Here is a 23,453-nt window from a genome sequence, read left to right on the forward strand (position 1 = left end):
AACTCTCCCTCTCCAAATTCTCTCACATGACCACGCGTATACAGCCACTGTTATGGAAGTCCTACTCACTGACTTCTCGAGACGGCGAAGTTGTTTACGAAATTAAGAGGACGAAAAGCGAATGTCTGGCGCATTAACCGAGTTGGTGGACATGGAGAGTTCATCTAGAGGAGTTGAAAAACCCTGATTCCAAATCAGTGATGAACATGGGCTCCAGTATCCTAAAGGAACAAATGGAGTGTGAACCAATCGTTGGCAGCCAGGTACCATAGGACTATATCTCCTGACGTTGCTCCACAGCCTTGTGGATCAGATATTTAGGTCAAAGGCTCTGAGTGTGGACCCCTAAGGAAACCATCTGCTTCGGTTTGGGCACCTGGGCAGTATCACAGCCCTCACACAAATCAAATAAGATTTGTGTGGCGCATATGTATATGGTGCCCCTTTATACCAATATTTATATGTTCAAATCAATAAATAAATTTAACAAATAAAATTTGAATGTTACTGAATATTTTACGGCATGTTTGAGTTTGACCATAAACGAAGGATGTTACGTAAGGAGATTGGGCAAAGCTTGCGTAAGGACCGAGAAGCCTGGTGGTCGATGCGTGCTAATGAGCTGGAAGCAGCAGCTGCATCTGGTAACTACCGGAAGCTCTTCCAGCTCATCCGAGCCACTGGCAGCAAGAAGTCTGGTGTGAGTGAAACAATCTGCGAGGATGATGGGATGCCAATCACTAACATCCATCGACGTCTTGGACGATGGGCAGAATTTTTTGAAGGGCAGTTCAACTGGCCTGCTGCTCCGGCAACATCGGTCAGACTGTCCTGCCCTACATGGCCGGTGACGACTGATCCACCTAATGAGGAGGAAGTCCGCAAGGAACTCCAACTCTTAAAGCGTTACAAATCACCTGGCCCAGATGACTTACCTCCGGCTCTTTTTAAAGATGGTGGTGACTTTTTGACTAAGGAATTGACGACGTTGTTTACAAAGGTTTGGGAACTAGAGTGTGTACCAACGTCATGGAATGAGTCGATAGTTGTCCCTATCTTTAAAAAGGGTTCACGTCGTTCTTGTAACAACTATCGGGGATAAGTCTACTTCCGATTGCGTCTAAGCTATTGGCTTCCATCATTCTTCGTAGGTTGTTCAAAACCCGAGAAAGATTGACTCGCGAGGAGCAGGCTGGGTTTCGTTCTGGTCGAGGATGTATCGATCATATCTTCACCCTCCGCCAAATGTTAGAACACCGCCATACTTTTCAAAGGCCAACAATCGTAGTGTTTCTTGACATCAGGGCTGCCTTCGATTCGTTGGATAGGACTGTTCTCTGGGATTGTCTATTGAAGAAGGGTGTGCCTGAGAAGTTTATTAACATCCTGAAAGCCCTGTATAAAAACACCTCAGGCAGAGTGAGGGCATACAACCACCTCTCTCCATTGTTCCATTCGAGCAGTGGGGTTAGGCAGGGTTGCCCAATCTCACCATTCCTCTTCAACTTTGCCATCGATGACATTCTGGAAACAGCTCTGATGAATGTAAGTGATGGTGGTGTGGATCTGTTGCCTGGAGAAAGACTTCTCGACCTTGAGTATGCGGACGATATTGTCTTACTGTGCGATAATGCCCAAGGCATGCAATCCGCACTTAATCAGTTGGCAATCAGTGTCCGTAGGTATGGTATGTGCTTTGCACCTTCGAAGTGCAAAGTACTTCTACAAGACTGGCAGGATTCTAATCCTGTACTCACCCTGGACGGTGAGCAGATAGACGTAGTTGAGAAGTTCGTGTATCTGGGTAGCTGCATAAGTGCTGGTGGGGGTGTGAGTGATGAGATCAATGCACGAATAGTGAAAGCCAGAGCGGCTTATGCCAATCTGGGCCACCTTTGGCGCCTTCGTGATGTTAGTCTGGCTGTAAAAGGTCGGATCTACAACGCGTCGGTGAGAGCAGTTTTGCTCTATGCTTGTGAAACCTGGCCTCTCCGAGTTGAGGACGTTAGACGACTCTCTGTGTTCGATCATCGCTGTCTCCGAAGGATTGCTGACATTCAGTGGCAACACCATGTTAGTAATGCAGAGGTTCGGCATCGTGTGTTCGGGCACAGAGATGATAACTCAATTGGTGTCACCATCTTGAAACACCGACTTCGGTGGCTTGGACATGTTCTCCGAATGTCGTCCCAGAGAATTCCACGTCGTGCATTATTTGCCGACTCTGGGACTGGTTGGAAGAGGCGGAGAGGTGGTCAGTGCATGACATGGTGTCGTGGTATGAAAGAAAGCTGCAAAGGACTGGCTTGTGTTGGTCCTTCACGACTCCCTGGTTGGGGTCCGAGAGATGGTGCTACACAGTGGCTAGAGACGTTATCAGATATGGCTCAGAATAGAAGCCAGTGGCGATCCTGCTGTAACCTTCTTTTACTTTCTTTCTAAAAAGTGGTTGTGTCTCCTTTACCTGAAAGATTTCTTCTGATTGTACCTTTTCGTTCCGTCGTTACTACCACACTACCTTACTCCAATCTCTTCGTCATTGTTCTCCTTTTCTTTTGCGTTCCTTAGTTTTTTTTTTCTTTCTATTTCTCTTCGAATTTTCATTGTTTTGTGTGGCGCATATATATTGGCGCTCTCTTGTACCAATATTTATGTGTTCAAATAAATAAATAAATAAATAAATAATCAAATCTAGAAGCTAATATTTTATCAACTGAAAATCTGTAGTCGGTTCTTACAAAAGTATTTGAGATTCGTCTGATGGATGTACCTGCATCTCAGAGTTGATATTCACTGTGGCACTCCAATCCAGTACCGTTTGCTTTAAATGCCATCATGTTATTTACTTAGCTACTGAGTCCTGAGAGCCACCTGCTTGTGCAATGTGATGAAGTCTAAATTCACTTAGTATTATTTACTTGTATTTTCTCATTGTTGTGTACGATTGCAATTGATCAGTCTCTTCTTGGCATATGTACATCCTATTCGGACTACCTAGATATCGCCTTGAGTCACAAACTTTATAAACGTTTGAAGCAAACGGTACTGGGTTCGAGTCTTAAAGTGAACATCAACTCTGGGATGCGGATACATCCAGCTGATGAGTCCCAAATAAGACGAAACGCACGTCCTGGATTCCACTGCTAGCCACTATCCATATTTGCTTATAATCCTTGTGACTCTAGACAATATCGAGGCAATCCGCATAGTATGCACATATGCCAACAATAGACTGATCAACTGCAGTCCTGACTGCCTCAAAGGATCTCGAATTTAATCAACTCAGCTCCAAAATGATCTACATTTTGAACTCATCAACTTGTAATTTAATACAATCTTCATCTAAAACTATAGATATTGTTTACATTAAATGTTACAATTACCTATTAGTATGTTTATGAAAGCCTTTTGAAGCTACCCAATAATTGATAATGGTGTTTTGTAAAGAGATTTAAATGATTTAAGGATAACGTTTGTCAGATTGTGTTCCACTTTTTGCTTGACATTTAACATTCAAAGTCAGTTTGTAAGATAATTACGGTTCATACTATAATGAATACACCATGGAACAATATCAGACAACATATTCATATTCCATAAATTCTTTGATAATCAATAAAGTGACTTCAATGATGTCAAACTTCACTTGAGAAAAGAGTAGAAAAAGTAAAAGAGAAATGAAAAAAAACATGAATGAAGATGAGAGGCTGGAACCAATCAGTGAGAAATACTGGATATTGATGGAATTGATTCTCTCTTAACATCATTTCTTCATGTTTTAATGTAACTATCTAAGAGAAAATAAGATATACAAGAATATTTGACCCCCAAATGCCCTGGTACGGCCAAGAGTGGGGAGAGTTCGTTCTCCTTCTCGAAATGCTCTCACATGACCACGCCTACATAGCCTCTGACAGAGAAGTCCTACTCATTGCCTTCTCGTGGCGGGGGTGTTGTTTACGAAATTGAGAGGACAAAAAGCGAATGTCCGGCGCTTTAACTGGGTTGGTGTACACGGAGAGTCCACCTAGGGAAGTTGGAAAACCCTGATTCCAAACCAATGGTGCACATGAGATCCAGTATCCTGAAGGAACAAATGGCGTATGAACCTACTGTTAGTCACCGGCTACCATGGGAATACATCTCCACTGCCTTGTAGATCAAATCTTCATTTCGATTGCTCCGGGTGTGGCCCTCTAAGAAAACCACCTTCTTCGGTTTGGGCACCTGGGCAGTATCACAGCCCTCACACATATCAAATGAGATCTGTGTGGCGCATATGTATTTGGTGCCTCCTTGTACCACTATCTATGTGTTAAAACAAATAATCCAAGAGAAAATAAGATATACAAGAATATCTAGTCATTTGATCTCTTAAAACAGAATCTAATCAGTACAAACACCGCTAGGTGTTGGCTCAGTTATGTAGAGATTAAGTGTACCAGCACGAGACTGAAGGCCCTGAGTTCGAATCCAGCGGGCTGGATCGTGGATGCGTACTGCTGAGGAGTCTCGCAATAGGATGAGACGGCCATTCCATGCTTCCAAGTTTTCAATGGTGGTCTAACATCAATCAGTTCACAATCTCAATATAACTATTCGTTCTTGAATTATTTCCTACTTTTTATCAGAAGTATCAACTTCTATAAGCAATTGTTGAGAAATTCGATGAGAAATTTCTAGAATCAACCCAATGATGTTTAGGACTGCAATCGATCAATCTCTCTTATAGATTTAATAGTTGACTTCATGATTCAATTAAAGCTAGATCATCATGAAAAGCTTGTGTGGGACTCCTCAATAGTGCGCATCCACCATCCCGCCTCACGGGATTCGAACCCAGAACCTGTTGGTCTCGTGTGAGAACGCTTAACCTCTAGACCACTAGGACAAAACAGCCGTTCAATGCTTTTGGGATTTCCATGGTGGTATAGCTTCAAATGACTTATAAACTCAACTATTAACTTACCATAATATCCACAAAATATCTTATAGATATTTATGCATCCTGTGAAGATTGCCTCGATATTGCCTTAAGTCACAAACATTGTAAACAAAGATGGATAGTGGATAGCAGTGGACGCGCGTTTCGTCCCAATCGGGACTCATCAGTTGAATGTGCCTGAATCTCAGAGTTGATGTTCACTGTGGGATTCGAACCTTTCCTAAACTCATCAGTTAAGTGGATAACATGATGGTGTTTGAAGCGAACGATATCAGTGTCTATGAGCATTTATTAAGGAATTTATTCTAACAGATTTGATCAACTACATTAACATTACAAACTAAGTACTTGATATTATTTGAATATAACATAACTTCTGGAATAGATTTCACATTCTTTGAACTTACATAACATCCAACGGATATATAACAATAAGCGGTGATCAGTAAAGTTCGTATTGTTGCATTGTCATTGTTTTGTTTAATTAAATCTATAAAAAAATTATGAAATGATCAAATACTTGTATTCAATCATTCAAGATGCATCAAAGTTGTGCTTATAAATATGTTATAACTTGTAGCCTTGTAAATATATGGCGTAATGATACCGCCAATTAGACAATAGTGAATAATCGACTGGACTAATGATGTATAAACCTATTCGAGTAGTCTAGAGTCCTTATCAGTCCTTCTTCCTGCCTAGACCTGGCTGTTGAGTCCAGAACACCGATCTCAGCCTACACAGTATGAATCATGTATTTCAAACATAACTGGTTTATATACTAGTTAAACAGACCACATCACACCCATAAAATAGAAAATAACATTTATACAAGATCTAGCCAGAAGTGACTGTGAATGTGAGAGACTGTACATGAGCTGATTGTCAACATCATACAGAATTCATACAACGGAGTACACTGCAAAGTCGCACATGAAGGACAAATGACAGATTCATTCCAAGTAAGGAATGGTGTCAGATAACGTTGCATACTCTCATCCTTCCTTTTTCTTATGGTAGTCAACTGGATTATATCAGAGAAAGTACAGAATACAATGGACAATTTAAATGAAACTAGACGATTTGAACTTCGTAGATGATCTAGCTCTTCTATCCCATTAACAAATGCAGATGAAGACAACTTGTGTAGTAGCGGCCTCTGCATCAATAAGCCTCAGCATAGATAAGGGAAAAACCAAGATCCTCAAATGCAACATAGAGAACACCAACCCGATCACACTTGATGACGAAACTATGGAAGGGTTGAAAGGCTTTACGTACATAGGCAGCATCATCGATGAACGAGGAGGACGTGATGCAGACGTAAAGATAAGGATTAGCAAAGCAAAAGTGGCACTCCTACAATTGAACATATGGAGCCCAAAACAACTGTCAGTCAACATCAAAGTTAGAACCTTCAATACGAACGTCAACATAGTTCTACTTTACGGACCTAAAACTTCGAGAACTACCACAAGGATCATCAAAAAATACATGTATTTATGAACACTTGTCTACATAAGATACGTAATGTCCGTCGGCTGGATACCATCGGCAACAGCCTACTGTGGAGGAAAACAAACCAGTTTCCAGTTAAAGAGGAAATTAGGAAAATACAGTGGAAGTGGATAACATGTACATTCAAGAAATTACCAAGCTGAATCATGAGGCAAGCGCTAACTTGGAATCCTGAAGAAAATAGAAAAGAGGAAGACTAAGAAACACATTGCGTCGGAAATTGGAAGCTGACATGAAAAGGATGAGTAGCAACTGAAAAGAACTGGAAAGGATTTCCCATGACAGAGTTGGATAAAGAATGCTAGTGGGAGGCCTATGCTCTACCACGACGGTTAACAGGTATAAGTAAGTAGTAAATTATCTCCAACTACTTAATTATTAGTCTATAACTCTATCATCCTAACATTTAACTCTACACTTACCGTATATAAAATATTGTGTATATGATTAAAGACAACGTACAAACACCATTCGAAATAGGTTCTATACCAACTGGCTTTGGTGGAGTTTTGTTCTCTGAGCTGGATGGTTTGGTCGTGGAGCTTTCATCGTTCTTCTGAACGACATCATCAGCACAGACTTCAGATAGAAGTGAAGTGTTCGAATTTCTCCATATGTGTTTCACAGCTTGTTCTGTGCACCTTGATGTTGCTTGGTGCTTATTGACCTTAAATTTGTCATTGTTTACTTCTTTGTTTTGGTTGTGTCTCCCATTGGTTTGATTTTTGTTCCTAGATTTGTGCATGATTTTCCTGATTGGTTGGTAAATTGGATTGATTTCAATATGCTTGTTGATTGCTGATTGATCTGAGTGCCAGGCTTCTAAAAATTCTCTGATGTTTTTGGAGTTTCCTCTGTCTAAGATTTCCACATTTTTCCAATCGAATGAGTGTCCGCAGTTGTCCACGTGTATTGATATAAGTGAGGAGATATCATGGCGTTGGACTGCTAACTGATGTTCGTGTAGGCGAAGGTGAAGGGAGCGTCCGCCTTGTCCGATGTAGTGTTTCTCGCAGTTGGCACAATTTATTTTGTAGATGATGTTTGATTTGTTCTCCTTTGTTATTTCATCCTTTGGTTTGCAAAGGATTGATTGTAGCGATTTTGTCGGTTTGTGTGTCACACCTATCCCGAAGGTTTTCAGCAGTCTCGTTGCGGTTTCTGATATTCCTTGTATGTATGGTAGGTTGATCCTTTTGTTGATTTCTCTGCTCGACTTGGGTTCGGATGCTGCGTGCGGTTGGTGCTTTTTGATGAAGTTGATTGGGTAGCCGTTCTTTTGAAATACGTCCTTCAGGTATTTCTCTTCATTTTTTCGTGCTGCCCGTGTGCTGCAGTGTGTCCTCGCCCTCTTGAACAAAGTGTGTACGCAGTTGACGCAGTCCACGACCAAACCATCCAGCTCATAGAACAAAACTCCACCAAAATCATCCACCTGAGCTACAAATCTTCTCCACCATACCAATTGGCATCAATAAAGAGTGTGTAACTACAATTCGAAGAAACAAAAACTATAGAATTCAAATCCATCTCACCAAGTATCATAATCAAAGAAGTTACTTCTAAAACTTACAGGCACCCAAGTGATGTCCTATAACCTAGTTACTAAGTGAGTACAAGAAACACAACATTCAGTTGTCACTAAGATTATTGATTTAAGATTTTGTTTTGTATTGTTTACTTAAATATGTATCTAATCTACAAAATTCTCACGTTTATTTAAAACAAATTATAAAAGTATATATTTGAATGAGTAAACAGGTTACTTACCGAATATACTTAAATGAACATTATCAAGTGATTCTTTTGATAATGTAGATATAGAAGTGAAAAATCTTAAATTTTCATATTTTTGATCATAGTAACTAAATAGTTTACACATAGAAACAAAGATTTTAGATTTTAAATCATAGGAAAACATTATAACAAATGGGAATCAACTAGAACACACATACACACATACACACTTAGATACGAAGACACGTAAACACTTTTAAGTAACAATTAATGATTTTAATCAAAGAAGGGGGGGTGTGGATATTATAGTAATTTCACAATAGTTGAATTTATGAATCAATTGAAGTTAGACCACCATGAAAAACCTGGAATCACTAGATGGCCGTTTCGTCCTACTGTGTGACTACTCAGCAATACGTATGCACCAGCCCGCCTTGCGGAATCCGGAACCCAAGATGTATCCCTCTCGTGCGCGAGTGCTTAACCTCTAGACCACTGAACCTGCCGGGATCCAAAAGTGTTAATGTCTAATTTCGACCAATCCACGAAGTTGCACCACCGTCCACCATTGTCATCAGTGAGATACTATCTCATAGCAGATCCGGTTGAACTCTACTGGTCATTAGTTTTTTACCAGAAATGATTGTTTCTTCTGTCAAAATAGTAGATAAATTTTAACCGTCAATAAATCACCTAATTAATAAATTCATTACCAATCAATCTATTACGTACTGAAAGTATACTTACTGATATATTATGCTATTCACAATTAGTATTGGATTAACCAACTTATTATTGTATCATTATTATTATCGACAGAAATATTGGTCGCATGCATATGATACATCTTAGCAGGAATAAAAATTCACTATGATACCAGTATTGTGATGTGTATTACTTATATCGATATAAGTAGTATATAACGCTAGTTAGGAATAGAATATCTGGCAGCAGAAGGTCAAGAAGATCGAGAAGGAAAGAACGGGAACAGAGAGTGATTGGTGTGAAAACGAAAGAACAATGAAATCTGAAGCGACTGATTGACATTTTGTAAATGAAGTATTTACTGTATGGTTTTCAGATTTTACTGAGATTCTGTAATTTTGTATTCAAATACATTTGGTTGTAATTTTATTAGTTGAGATGATGAGTCATTTGAAGTTAAACCACCATAGAAAACTTGGTAACACTGGACGGCCGTTCCGTCCTATTGTAGGACTCTTCAGTAGTGTGCGTCCACGATCCCGCCTGGCGAAATTCTAACCCAGGATCTATCGGTCTCGAGTGCGAACGCAAACAATGAAGTATGGGACATTTGATCGACATTTCGCAAATGAAGTATTTACTCTATGGTTCTCAGATTTTACTGAGAAATTCTGTGATTGACTGTTCTGATTGGAGTTCTTTTCTTAAGTGAGCTCCCAAAATGAATTAACATAATTAAGAGATCACAAAAACCGAAAACATTCTGAATCTCAAACTATGCATACTACTTACTAACTTTGCGTTTTATACTTACGCAGAATTTGAGTATCCTACTGGTATATAAATATATGTTGTGTGTGTGTAGTGAACAAGAACCCAAATGTGAACAACCAAACGTAAATATGTCGCTCGATTTCGCGGATTAGTTAAAGTTAGTCATTAACACCGTTCGATGCCGGCAGGTTTCGAGTTCTAGTGATTAAGCTCTCACGTGCAAGTCTGATAGGTCTTCGGTTCGAATCTCGTGAGGCGTGATCGTGAATGCGAATTACTGAGGAGTCCTACAATGGGACGAAACGGCCGTTCACTACTTCCAGGTTATCCATGGTGGTCTAGCTTCAATTGACTCACCATTTCAACTAATAAAATTACAACCAAGTGTATTTGAATACAAAATTGCAGAATCTCTTAGTAAAATTTGAGAACTTCATTGTCTCCGATTTAACTATTCCTTCGTTTTCACACCAATCACTCTTTCATTTCATTCTCTTTTCATCAATCTTTTTAACCTTCTCTACTGCCAAACACTTCACTTTCAATTGATGATACATACTACTTATATCTATCAACATCAGTAGCACACATCACAGTATTACAAGTCATTCAATTGACAAATAATGAATATCACCATAACTTACATAGATTTCCATTTATTCCACATTCCATAAGGATCATAGAATGTTTCTATGAAGTAAACTATAAGATTCAATAGATCAAAAACTTTTGAATGATAAATCTATCAAAGTGAAGAGATCAGAAAGATCAAGTAAGAATTTAATTACCAATTTCAATAGATTTAATATAATTTGATGAATAGAATGATCTTCAATAATGAATTGTTGAATAGGATCATTTCTATTGATGATAATGATGATAATAATATACATCTATATTCAAAAGAACAATTCAATATAACTTACCTTCCAAATAAACATAATAATTTAAGGAGACAATGTAACTTATCAAATGTCATTAACGATCTATCGTCATCGTCATCGTCATCATCATCAACATCATCATTCTGATGATGATGATGTTTAGAAGTGATTTCAGTAGTATATGCTGAATCTATATTCATTTGATCATTATTAATTCGGATTAGATTCAATTGAATAAGAAGTGAATTAGATTGTATGTATAATTTGTTAAGTAGATATTCAATACATCCATTTGGTAAATCATTGAATGTAAGAAAATTTCTTAGTTGACTGTTTAAAATGGAAAAAAAACGGGAAAAGGAATTATTTTTAGAAAATGATTTTGTTTAAGATAGAATCAGTTCATAGAATAGATGATCCTTTTAATAAGAAAACATGTAAAGTCAGTCAGTTAGTCAGCTATAATGTAGGACCAGGCACATATATATGCATCGGTCCAACTTGCCATACCGCATTAGCACTACAAGATGGACACCGGATTCATAAAAGTAGTTAATTCAGAGGTGATAATATATAAAAGAAAGATTGCAATAAGGATATAGTACAGGAAGAAAGAATTAGTTCGTAGAAAGAAAGATATGAAGCAATTTTAATCTCATAGTTTAAAGGAAGACAGAGAGTGTATACCCCGACGCCATTGTGATCGATTCTGAGTCATGTGACCAAGAGTCTCCAACCATTGGTTAGGATAGTCACGCGGACCCCAACCAAGTAGTCTACATCTACCAACATGGCTCAGACAAGACGTTAGTGACTTCAAGCACTGATGTCACGTTTTGGTTTGGCTGTCCCTAACTTTCTTCCAACCATCCGCAACACTACTCAGCATTGCGTGTCGTGGCGAACGGTGTCCAGGCATATGCAACACGTGGCCAAACCATCTCAGCCGATGAAGATTTACAACCTCATCAACTGACTTACCATCATTCCCTAATACCCTGACATCTAAACTCACTATTACTTACCTAGTGATCCCAGCAGATGCAAGCAACATTTCTAAGACGTCTATGCTCAAATACTAGTAGCTTACGAGTATCATTTTACATCCATAAAATAGAACATAACGAACTGCTGCACAGTATACTCATCCCTTAATTGATAGATGGATATCTCACCTTCTCCACAGGTGACGTAAGTTGACAAAAGCCAAACGAGCTTTCTAAATTCGCCTAGAGATTTCGTCAGACAGCAACCCATTAGGGTTGACCAGACTTCCAAGATAAGTAAAATTGTAGAAAACAAAAAAATTATTTTTCAGAAAATGATTTTCTTTCTTCAAGACAGAATCAATGGCAAGATTATAATTTATGGACGAATGCAATCAGGTGTAAGATAACAGATCTCGGATTTTGTCGCGAAATTCAATCATCCATTTGGCTAAATAGAGTTTTGGCACTATAGCTGATGTCAGTTCGTGATGAAAACACTAAATCTAATTTCTAACCTTAATCATCAACTGTAAATCATAATTCGAATTCCTCACTTGGTCCTAGTTATTAGGCGGACATTCTCAAGGACAGTTTAGCGTCACTCAAAGGTCGGCCATAAATTATAGTCTCACCTTTATATTTCTTGTCATTCACAATTAATTTAAAGATGAATAAAGTTGACGATATCATTACATTTGAACAGGTAACAATCATTGAATTCCCTTGAATGTATACAATAACATACTCAGTTACACTTAAGAAATCAAAGTTCATTCATCCAGTTTAGTCGAAAACTCACATATACACGCTTACTTAATTTGTGATGTATACTACTGATATCGACAGATATGAGTAGTATAGATCATCAATCAAAAGTGAAATGTCTGGCGATAGAAGGTTAAGAAAGTCGAAGAAAAGAGAACGACAATAGTGAATAATTGATGTGGAAACAAAGGAACTGTCAAGTCTGAGACAATTGATTGACATTTTGTAAATGAATTATTTACTGTGTGATTCAGACTTTTGCATGAAATCATTTAAAATAAGGTTATAGGCTATTTTATACTTTAAATTCAATCATCGTTTCTCTGTAAAAAAAAAAAAGTACACAGGTTCTAATGCTGTAAGATATTCTATTATGGCTTATCCATAGACCTTAATGAAATCAATCATAATTGATAGTGAATCTATATTACAACTAGATAACAGAATGATTCTAATTTCCTATTCAGTTAACAGATTAAGTCTGGTATGCATTAAAAGATAATGAACTCGAGCTAAGGAACACCTAAATTACACAGAAAGACCTCCTAATAATCCTGTAGAATTAAAAAATTTACAGGCCATTTTATTTGATATTAAAAATATCAGAATAATTCAGGAAGACTTTTCCAACTATAAAGTGATGAGAGTAACCGAAGCGTCTCACATCATGCTAAATCAATATGCCTTCAATAGGAAAGAAGGCCTGGAAGTTCATTCAACCTGGACTATTTATATAAACAACCTCAATCATTTCCCACACAATCTACACACACACACACACCTAAATTAAACCCCACTACTTAATTTTACAACTGCTCATACACAAATTAATACAGGGGCAAGTCATAAAAATTCATCTTGACAAAGAATAACCTAACATTGACCCATTCAGATCTATTATGATTTTCATTGTACCAACATATTCTGCATTGTTTCCTTTGTACTAGTTAAATTTTTGTTAACTGGATTCGATTATTTATTTACTCTGAAGAAGTGCGTAACAACCGAAATGACAATATTCAGCTTGAACACAGAACTGACGTATCAAAATTTACTCAATCAGACCAGACTACATTCTTCTGTATAGCTTGTGAAGCGTTTTTGAATGACTTGTATTAAATTATATCAAACCAAACACCCTATGTTCAATTTAAACGGTTCTAACTTAAAAGAATATATTATATTGAAAGCACAAAATATCTCAAGCGGTGCAGTCCTAACATAGACTAACGTAATAAACAACAAAAGGAATAGTTAACAAAAAAGAATTGGATACCCGAGAACCAACAAAAATATACCCAAAAACATGATAACAAATATCTATCTGCAAGGGTTCCATCAACTTTTATAAGCGGACAATCAAAGATTAACAGTCATACACTGAACCACGCCGTGACCCTGAGTTTAGTCACGCATGAATATATTGTCAATGGTCCGGCAGCATGTAACAGTAAATTTAGTAATAAAAAGTGGATCTTTAACCAAGACCAGAATGCTGGTCGGCCGTTTATGTTCCATTGGGAGTAATAGGCGTAAGTAATTAAGATAACAAAAACCCCGAAAAGGAATACTGGAAAACATAAAGTTTGGTTAAAAGGAGACCTAAATAAAGGTTAAAATATAAGACGGAGAGAAGAAACAAATAAATGACAATACTTCCCAACGAAATGCTGTGGAGGAATTATCAACATTTTCTTTCCATTACAAGCATGTTTGAAATATGTATGTCCGAACCACTACTCACATTGGGTTTCTTAAGTCTCGATATTATACGCAATTTTCGAATCACCAACTACTCAAAACTGATTGTCCAGCTGTTGACAAAGTTCTGAAAATACTGAAAGTTGCCTAGCCTTGAATAACGATAAAACGGACGAAAATCACAAGAAAAGCTGTGTTGGTTCAAATATCTGATAGAACAGCAAAATGTTTCACGGGAATGAAGTATAATCACCAAGTAACCAAAAGTCTGAAATGTCTCTCTCTCTCCCTCTATATATATATATATATATATATATATATATATATATATATATGAGGTAAGTCTTTGACGCTTATCAACTATTCCGGTTCACCATCATCAGGTAGCGGCCACGATAAGACACAACAGAATTATGGCTCCTCAAAGGAAGAAATTAAATTTCTCAAACTTAAAAGGTTATCGATGGTATCAATATAAAACTAACACAGATAACAAGAGCAATCAAGAGAATAAATACGATGTTTGTAGATATACATATTATCATTATCTTCAGTGGGGAAACATAAGAACTCCAGAAAGTCTATGTTTCTGCCCAACACTTCATAGTTTCTAGACAACACCAGTTACTATTTCAAAAAGTTGTTTGAGCGACAAGATCACGCTGACTTTTCGTAGTATTCAAGTGAAGTTCACAGGTCCATATCTGTAAACTCACACATACTAGAGTCTTACTTTAGTAAGGTGAGTCACCTGTACAAAAGCCTTCCGATACTGTAAGGACAGTAGACGGAAACACATAAAATGTCCTGTAGAAGTTTTACTGAATTGACCAAACGTTGCTATGAATCGCAGGTTATGCCAAAATAGACACCTTATCAACTTCATCGAGGGCAGAATTTGACTAGGGATGTCTTAGTACTGGATGTCACTGGTCATACATTAAAGTCCAAGAATTCAGTGGATGCAATATCCCTCTTTACAAAACAATATATATTGCTGCCTATGAAAGGCTACAGACAACACTCGATGGGGTACTTAGAAACGAGAACGGACTGTTATTAACCCCTATGGAACTATTGAAATCCCAGTATATAAAGCAAAGAAGTAAGTAGTAAACGAATGCCCACCTTTGTATATGAATAATGCAAATAATGTTTCTTTTCAACTCAGATTAAAATTTTCCATACTTTTAAAATGACCTGGACTTAGTAAATTGAGCAATAAAATTATGACCCTCCCCCCGCCAATATCCAAGATCTGTTACTAAAATTAACTAGGCAAACTCTCCAAAAAATTAAATAAAACTACAACATAACCCGACGTTTTAGGCAATATGATTTTTTTCTGACAGACATAGGATTTCGTCGTTTTCAAGTATGTTCACATTTGGAAGTGATATGAATTATTAAGTAATGCGTTGCCAGTAAAAACCCAACGAAATATGGCAGATTCACTGTATCCTATCAGTGTTGTCTGTTTTTGTCTGTCGAAATACGTGATGGAAATCAATTTTGTGAAAAACCTGTGAGTTGGCATGTGTGTCGAGAGATAACTGTTTGTCAAATTATTACATATGCTGATTTTCTTTAATAAAACTATTAAACGCTAGTTGAGTAAACTTATACATTGTAGTGTTACCTCCTTAAAATACCTTAATGGAACTCATGATTGTTTTAAACGTGTCAGACTGGTATTTAAAATATCAAATTCATCAAATGTCAGTGATTTTTGGACATCATTACACCTCAATAAGACCCACCACGGGTAGATTATTGTCATGTTTATGTGGTCGCATATTTTAGATGTCTTTCATCTTACTGAGTAAAAATAATTTAAATGCAAGTCTGTTGTTCTGTCTGTTAGAAAACTTTCATCATTTATTTGGTATTGATATACCATTATGAAAATGCATGTTTATCTCTCGTTCTAGACAAAACTCTTGGCAGATATCTCCTCACTTTTATGTTCACAAAGCATCCCTTACCTCGAAGACGTTTTGGCTTGCTATTTAGCTTACATATGCTCAAATATTTATTATTTCACAAAATTGTGTTATATTTCCATTCAGAACTTAATCTTGGTTTTGTTCAGTTTGTTAGTTTATTACTTATTGAGGAAGTGTCAAGTTGTTCATGATATATTGAGAATAAGCAAACCTACTTATAAGAAAAATTAGGGAGACAAGGTTTTTGTTTTATAAGAAACCAGACACCATTTTTCAGTGACTAATACTTCACTGAATTGCGCGTAATGCTGTTTATTCATCTAAGTCAAATGATGCAAATGATTCACAAATAACCCGAAGAAGTAAAATAAATCAAACTATTAAGGTAGATTTTTATATATGCAAATCTCTGGTTTTCTGACGAATACTGAATTTTAGAAACAATGACTGTTAGATAGTAAACTTGTAACTGCTACGTGAAAAGTTCCAAATGTTTCACCGGAGAAATATTTATTAGCCTTAAAAACCTTACGTAAGATTTCGAAGAACAGTATACTTTCAATTGAAACAATGGAATATTTTGTTTTACTGTTTACAAAGTATCGAGTAACCAGTCTTTTGATAGAAACCAATATAATGTACAAACTAAGAAAAAGTTAAATATGGACAGTAAAGAACCGCCAAAAGTGTGGTTTCAATAACATTTTTGCATATTGCTGAACACTTATTCAAATTCTTGAGTATTTTAGATTTTCAGTTTTCCTACATATATCATGACCAACGTTGTAGTTCTTAAGATAAAATCAAAGGGAAGTTCGTAGATAAAAATGTTCCATATGACGTTTCGACGAATCATATATTATTGTGACGAAAGATCCTGTATGATAAGCAGCACAAGGAATAATTTAAAACTACGCAAATACTGCGTATGACAAATGATGAGTATCTAAATATTCAAGAACAACAACCATGACGATAGCTCAGTTGTTGTAACCACACTCAAATTGGTAAGGTTCATCTTACAAAATATTCGAATTGTTTGACCGAGACCCAACTGTCTTTCAGCAACTGTTTTGTTCTTCCCCTCAATATTTTGTTGAATGATGTCTGTTTTAACCATACAGCAACAAATAGTACAAAGGAAACTCAAAAGAGAAAACTATGGACGTAGAAACTAAAATTTAAGGAATAAAGAAATAAACAGGCTATAGTCGTCACTTATCACTGACACTCATCCGTTACAGATAACTACATTACAAGTAATATCATACCGATGAAAAATGGTTATTACTTATGATTTGTACAAATGTCAGTGTGCTAAACGGGCAATTGGTTCAAAGACCTACGTAGAAGAGTAAGCCACCAAAAGTAACAACGAAATCTGAAAGTACTTTTTATAGACATGATTACGTGGATAAACAAATTTCAAGTCATTTACTGAATGAAAAAGACTTACTCAGGTGTTTTGGAGTCATAAGAAACATTAAATTTCTTACACAAAATTTGACTGAATTGATTCAAAGATTCATATCTTCCCTAAAAACAAGTCATTTTACTTCATATTCATACTGTTTTCGTGAATTCTTCCCAGCTTGAAGTAGCATCTAGCTCTCCCATTATCATGTGCCGAACACAGTCATTTGAAGTATCTCAAAAGCAACTATGACCTTGATATAGTGAACTTATAATAAACAGTTAAACAGAAAAACAAATATCAAAATTCTGAGTTGCTTGTTTGATATTAAAGCATGAAAAGTATAAAACGTACGAATAAATTTCATTTCACTCATTTTTATTCTATTCTTACGGATTAATTTGATAACTTAGTGATTACATAACATAAACCAAATAATTTCTTTGTACTTAGACATTGAATTCGAAGGCTAGAGGCAATCTATAGTATAAAACGGGAATAATCTCGTCACTCCGTTCGTCACGAGGTTCTGCATTGCTCAAGAACTACTCATTTCTTCTCACAACAGTGTGGTTTTTAGCATGCTACCCAGTGTACGTTGCAATAACATTAAAAGTAGATTGAGAATGAGGCGCCCACTCACCCGTAAACAGGTTAAAACGATGCAGAATTCACTTTCATCTCGCAAGTCACTGACATTGATCTTTCACTTTTCCGTTAGCAAAGAGCAAAGTTACTCTCCACCACGACCCAGAGGACACAAGTTGCATTTCATATTTCAGGATGTAGATTCGGATAGTACGGCATTTGAGAATATTGGATTTCAAACCACTTTTCCCACTTCACCTCTCAATTGTCATATGATTACTTTAAAGCTTACCTGAAGCCACATTATAATAAATGGCTAAGTTCATCATTGGTAAGCTAAAAAATCCTGGGAGTTCAACAGCAAACATAAGTGAGCATTCTGTGGTTTCTCGAGAAAACCTGAACTTCAGCGTCTGCCAGTTTGAACACAGTTTCCTGGCCATGGTTACAGGACGTTTTGCCTTCCAATGTATTTAGAACGGATTGTCAAAACCAATCTCCATTTTTCCCCATAATAAGGACTTCATGACAATGTACTGAAGGTCTCAGAAGGATCAGGACACATTGTGAGCACCACAAATGTTTTATTTCAACAGCCTGTCGTACAGTTTCATCGTAAGATGAGGTTAGGAAGCCACAAGTTCCCTTATGCTTTGGTGACGATTTTACTTGTTCCTGTGTGTTTCTCTGCTCGGTTTTTCATGGAGCCTTGTATCTTCCGTAATCTCGCTGAGTACAACACGACTGATCTACATATATTGATCACCGATAATCTTATGACAGTAGGAATAATAATTTTTTCTCAAATAACAATCTTTTACATGAAGCATTCCATTTTACACTCAAGATCAAACTGTTTTATAGGATACACTGTATCAGGTCACCCAGTGAGGTTGATATTTAATAAGCTACATTGGCCATAGAATTACGGGGAATAACTCTTCTCATATAGGAATGTAAATAATGTTAGTAAAACTGTAACCAACGAGCTGCTAGTATTCGGTTTGAAGGCAGAACTGACGAACTAAAATTTATTCGAATAGGCCAGACTACGTTCTTCTGTATAGCGTACCAAGCGTTTTTGAGATACTCGAATCAAATCATATGAAAACACAAATTGTGTGCTCAATTCAAACAGTTCTAACCTAGGAAACAGAACAAATTATATCAAACATACAAAATACCTCAAACGGTACAGCCTGAGCTGTACAGCCAAAGGTTTCTCTAACGCAATGTAGCGCGCTAAACAATAAAAGAAATAGTTACTACCAAAGGGTTCGATACCTGAAAATCAATAAAAATATTCCGAACAAGATGGAATCAAATATCTATCTGCAGGAATTTCAGCAATCCTCCCAAGCACAGTCAAATGGTTGACAGTCACACACCGAACCACGCCGTGACCTTGAGCTTAGTCAACCACGACCTCACTGTCAAAAGTCCGGCAACATGCAATAGAAAATTAGCTGGCAAAAGATAGGTCTGTAATCAAAATCACATAATAAAGGCCCAGACGAGGAAGACTAAAGAACAAAAGGTGTGGTTAAACGAGATCTGAACAAAGGTTAAAATACACGACAGGGAAAAGAAACAGATAAATGACAGTATTGTTCAACAAAAAAGCTGAAGAGAGATTTTCATCGTTCTCTTTCCGTTACAAAGACTCATATTGTAAATATGACAATTGATGCGCTTTATGGATGTTGCCTTGTGACGTACAACAGTTGGTCGAGAATAAATCTACGTACAGTTTAGAGCTCCTAGAAACCTCAACCTTATATCATTATGGAACAGCTGGAGCACTAATGATGGCGCAGGTGACCACCACGATAAGAGACAACAGAATTATGGCTCCTCAAAGGAAGAAATTCAATTTCTCAAACTTAAAAGGTTATCGATGGTATCAATATAAAACTAACACAGTGTAGCGGTAAATAAATCCCCAAAATAAATAGCACTAAGTTTTCGACATTGGATGCTGACCATATGTTTTAGTGGACTCACCTAGCTGAAGGCGCTCGGTCAGGCATCCGCACCAGATCACGTGTGGTAACGCCGTGCTCAACATCAACCGCAATCGCTAGCCAGATTAGATCAGAGAATTCCGGTATATTGGTCATCGCCAAATATACTCTTCCGATCTCCTCGACTCTGTCTTTTGATTTCTCTTGGTGGGAACGAAATATATTAGAAGGTGTTACTGGTAGAAGCGTTGTCAAACACTGAATACCTGTGACATCATCATTGGTGAGCCCGACGTGATCTGGTACACCTAATTGCAACTGTGAGTCTGTTCCTTTTTGGGATTTTTATATATCATTGCCTTTTTTTTCTTTTTTTTTTAAGCATTGTGATTTTTTTTCGTGTTTTTCTTGGATATATATATATTTTCCCCTCGTTCATTATCGTACTTCATATTTCATCATGACTGAACAGAAACCTAAAGTACTCAAGCTTAAGACCTTGTCCCCACCTTCGTTTCAACTGATGCCTTTCTGGCCCGACAACATCGAAGCCTGGTTTTGCTACGCAGAAGCCGACTTCTCCGAGCACGGCGTGATCGACACACGTGCACAATTCCTCGCAGTAGTCAAGGCACTACCGCGCGAATTCAACAGGTACGTAACACCTAGTATGTTTACTAGTGATGTTTCCGATCCTTACGAAATCTTAAAACGCTCGATTCTTAAACGAGGAGATCTAACCGATCGACAAAGGTTAGATCAACTTTTCAATAACATCGACCTGCAACACGGTTCTGCGACAGACATGTTGCAACGGATGAGAGAGGTTATAGGCCTAAGAACTTTCGACGAAGGTCTATTCAAACAACTCTTCTTGTCAAAACTTCCCCAACAGGTGCAAGCAGTTCTGGTCTCGTTCCAGAACAACGGCTTAGACGAGCTAGCTGCATCTGCCGACCGCATTCTAGAAATTACGAAATCTACTACCGAGGTATTTTCAGTCAAAGAAAAGCCTCACACGACTCAGAATGATATAACCGACTTATGTCACACACTCACGCGTTATCTTAGTCTTCGTACCGACCGTAAGAGATCGCGCACACCACGTAGAAGCATTTCTCGTAAGCGATCTGTCTCTAGACCACGAGAGACAGATAACCCCGACTGGTGTTGGTATCATAACCAGTATGAAAAGTCTTCCAGAAATTGCAGAAAACCCTGCAATTTTCCCAACACGAAACCGACTGATTCGAAAAACAATTCGGGAAACTTCCAAGCCGGCACGCGTTAACGGCAACCGTAGCCGGCGAACAAAGCCGTCTGTTATTCGTCACAGATGTGACAACGAGAGTTCGCTACCTCGTCGACACTGGCGCAGAAGTTAGCGTTCTCCCAGCAAATCCTAACGACCGGCTTCACGAATCGACCCTAAACTTACAGGCGGCAAACGGAAAACCGATCGCTACGTATGGCAAAAGGTACGTTTACCTTAACGTGGGTTTACGCAAACCCATACACTGGATTTTCGTTGTTGCAGATGTTTCTATACCAATCATTGGTATGGACCTTCTACAACACCACAATCTGATCATCGATACGCGCAAACGGAGGCTAGTAGACGGGAACACTAATTTGTCCGTTTGCGTAACTTCTTTTACTGGTTGTAGAGTATCCCCAGTCACAGTTAAACATATGATAGACCCACTCTATCAACCACTACTCGATAAGTACCCTGGGATACAACAAACGCAACCGAGATTACCGTGTGTAACCAGCAATGTTACACATCACATCACGACTACAGGACCATCTGTATTCTCTAAAGCACGACGACTAGCTCCTGAAAAGCTAAGGTTAGCGAAAAACGAATTCGATCACATGATGGACTTAGGAATCATACGACCGTCAAGTAGCCCATATGCATCTCCGTTGCACATGGTCCCTAAAAAGGACAGCAACGATTGGCGTCCAACTGGTGACTATCGGCGATTGAACGCGAAAACCATTCCCGATCGTTACCCGTTGCCTCACATTCACGATTTGACAGCTACCTTGAAAGGTACAACTGTCTTTTCGAAAATCGACTTGGTTAAAGCGTATAACCAAATCCCTATGACTACTGACGACATACCGAAAACAGCTATCATAACTCCCTTCGGACTCTATGAATTCTTGCGAATGCCTTTCGGTCTAAGGAACGCTGCCCAAACATTCCAAAGATTCATAGACGACGTTTTTCGAGGTCTCAACTTCGTACACGCGTATGTTGATGACTGTCTAATTGCAAGTCCGGACAGAGAAACACATCTCAAGCATCTGGATCTTGTTTTCGAACGACTTCAAAAACATGGCATTACTGTAAACGTTCAGAAATGCCAATTCGGAACCGACTCGTTAGACTTTCTGGGACACACTATCGATGCTCAAGGCATTCGACCTCTTAGGACCAAAGTGGCGGCCATTCTGGATTACCCAGAACCGACCACCGTCAAGCAATTACGCACGTTCAACGGCCTCGTAAGTTTCTATAGACGTTTCATACCCAAATGCTCATCACTTATGAAACCTCTGACCGACCAACTTCGTGGAAATGCGAAATCCATTAATTTGGACGACACCGCACGAAAAGCATTCTCCACAGTTAAGGAACTGATTGCTAAAGCAACAATGCTCGCACATCAGGACACCCGAGCACCCATTAGCATCGCAGTAGACGCATCCGACTCAGCAATCGGAGGAGTCTTACAACAATGGGTTAACAACTCCTGGCAACCCTTGGCATTTTTCTCTAGAAGGTTGCTAGACACCGAATCGAGGTACAGCACATTCGGTAGGGAACTCCTAGCTATGTATTGTGCTGTACGGCATTTCCAACACTACATCGAAGGTCGTGAATTCACTCTTTTCACGGACCATAAACCGCTCACTTTCTCGTTAAGCTCTCCTTCTGACAAATACTCTCCCCGTGAGTCTCGACAACTGGACTACATTTCGCAGTTTACTTCAGATATTCAACACATCTCTGGAGCAAACAATGTAGTTGCAGACGCCTTATCTCGCATAACTTCCTTGAACAGTTTCCAAGGAATCGACCTTCTTAAACTCGCCGAGCTTCAAAAAGAAGACAGTGATCTTCAGCACGAGTTATCGTCCACAACACTTAAACTACGCATCAAACAGATGAGAACAGGTAAAGAAACCTTACTTTGTGACACATCTACAGGTAGGGATCGCCCAATCGTGCCGAAACATTATCGACGCAATGTCTTCAACACATTGCACAAACTTTCGCATCCAGGTGTTCGTGCAACCATCAAGCTTATAGCAGAAAGGTTTTGCTGGCCTGGAATGAATAAAGACGTGAGGGAGTGGGCACGCTCCTGTGTAAGCTGCCAAAAATCTAAGGTTATCAGACACAATAAATGTCCATTAGGCTCATTTAAAACTCCCGATGCCCGTTTCGACCATGTCCATCTGGATTTGGTAGGACCTTTACCAGATTCAAATGGATACTCTTATCTCT

The 23,453-nt window shown here is 38.2% G+C and overlaps 1 protein-coding gene across 1 annotated transcript in view; it reads right to left on the bottom strand.

The window, feature by feature from the left end:
* Positions 1–15,555, bottom strand: part of NBEAL1 (Neurobeachin-like protein 1) — a gene marked incomplete at both ends in the record, with an annotated part of 111,695 nt that extends 96,140 nt beyond the window's left edge. The window contains 6 exons of the mRNA XM_051218922.1: positions 5,353–5,435; positions 8,234–8,328; positions 10,324–10,421; positions 10,468–10,540; positions 10,606–10,893; positions 15,542–15,555. Coding sequence (XP_051068652.1) covers positions 5,353–5,435; positions 8,234–8,328; positions 10,324–10,421; positions 10,468–10,540; positions 10,606–10,893; positions 15,542–15,555 — 651 coding nt within the window. The remainder of the gene's footprint in view (positions 1–5,352; positions 5,436–8,233; positions 8,329–10,323; positions 10,422–10,467; positions 10,541–10,605; positions 10,894–15,541) is intronic.
* Positions 15,556–23,453: the final 7,898 nt, after the last annotated feature.

Source organism: Schistosoma haematobium, chromosome 3 (assembly GCF_000699445.3).
Source record: "Schistosoma haematobium chromosome 3, whole genome shotgun sequence".
In the NCBI taxonomy this organism is placed as follows: domain Eukaryota; kingdom Metazoa; phylum Platyhelminthes; class Trematoda; order Strigeidida; family Schistosomatidae; genus Schistosoma; species Schistosoma haematobium.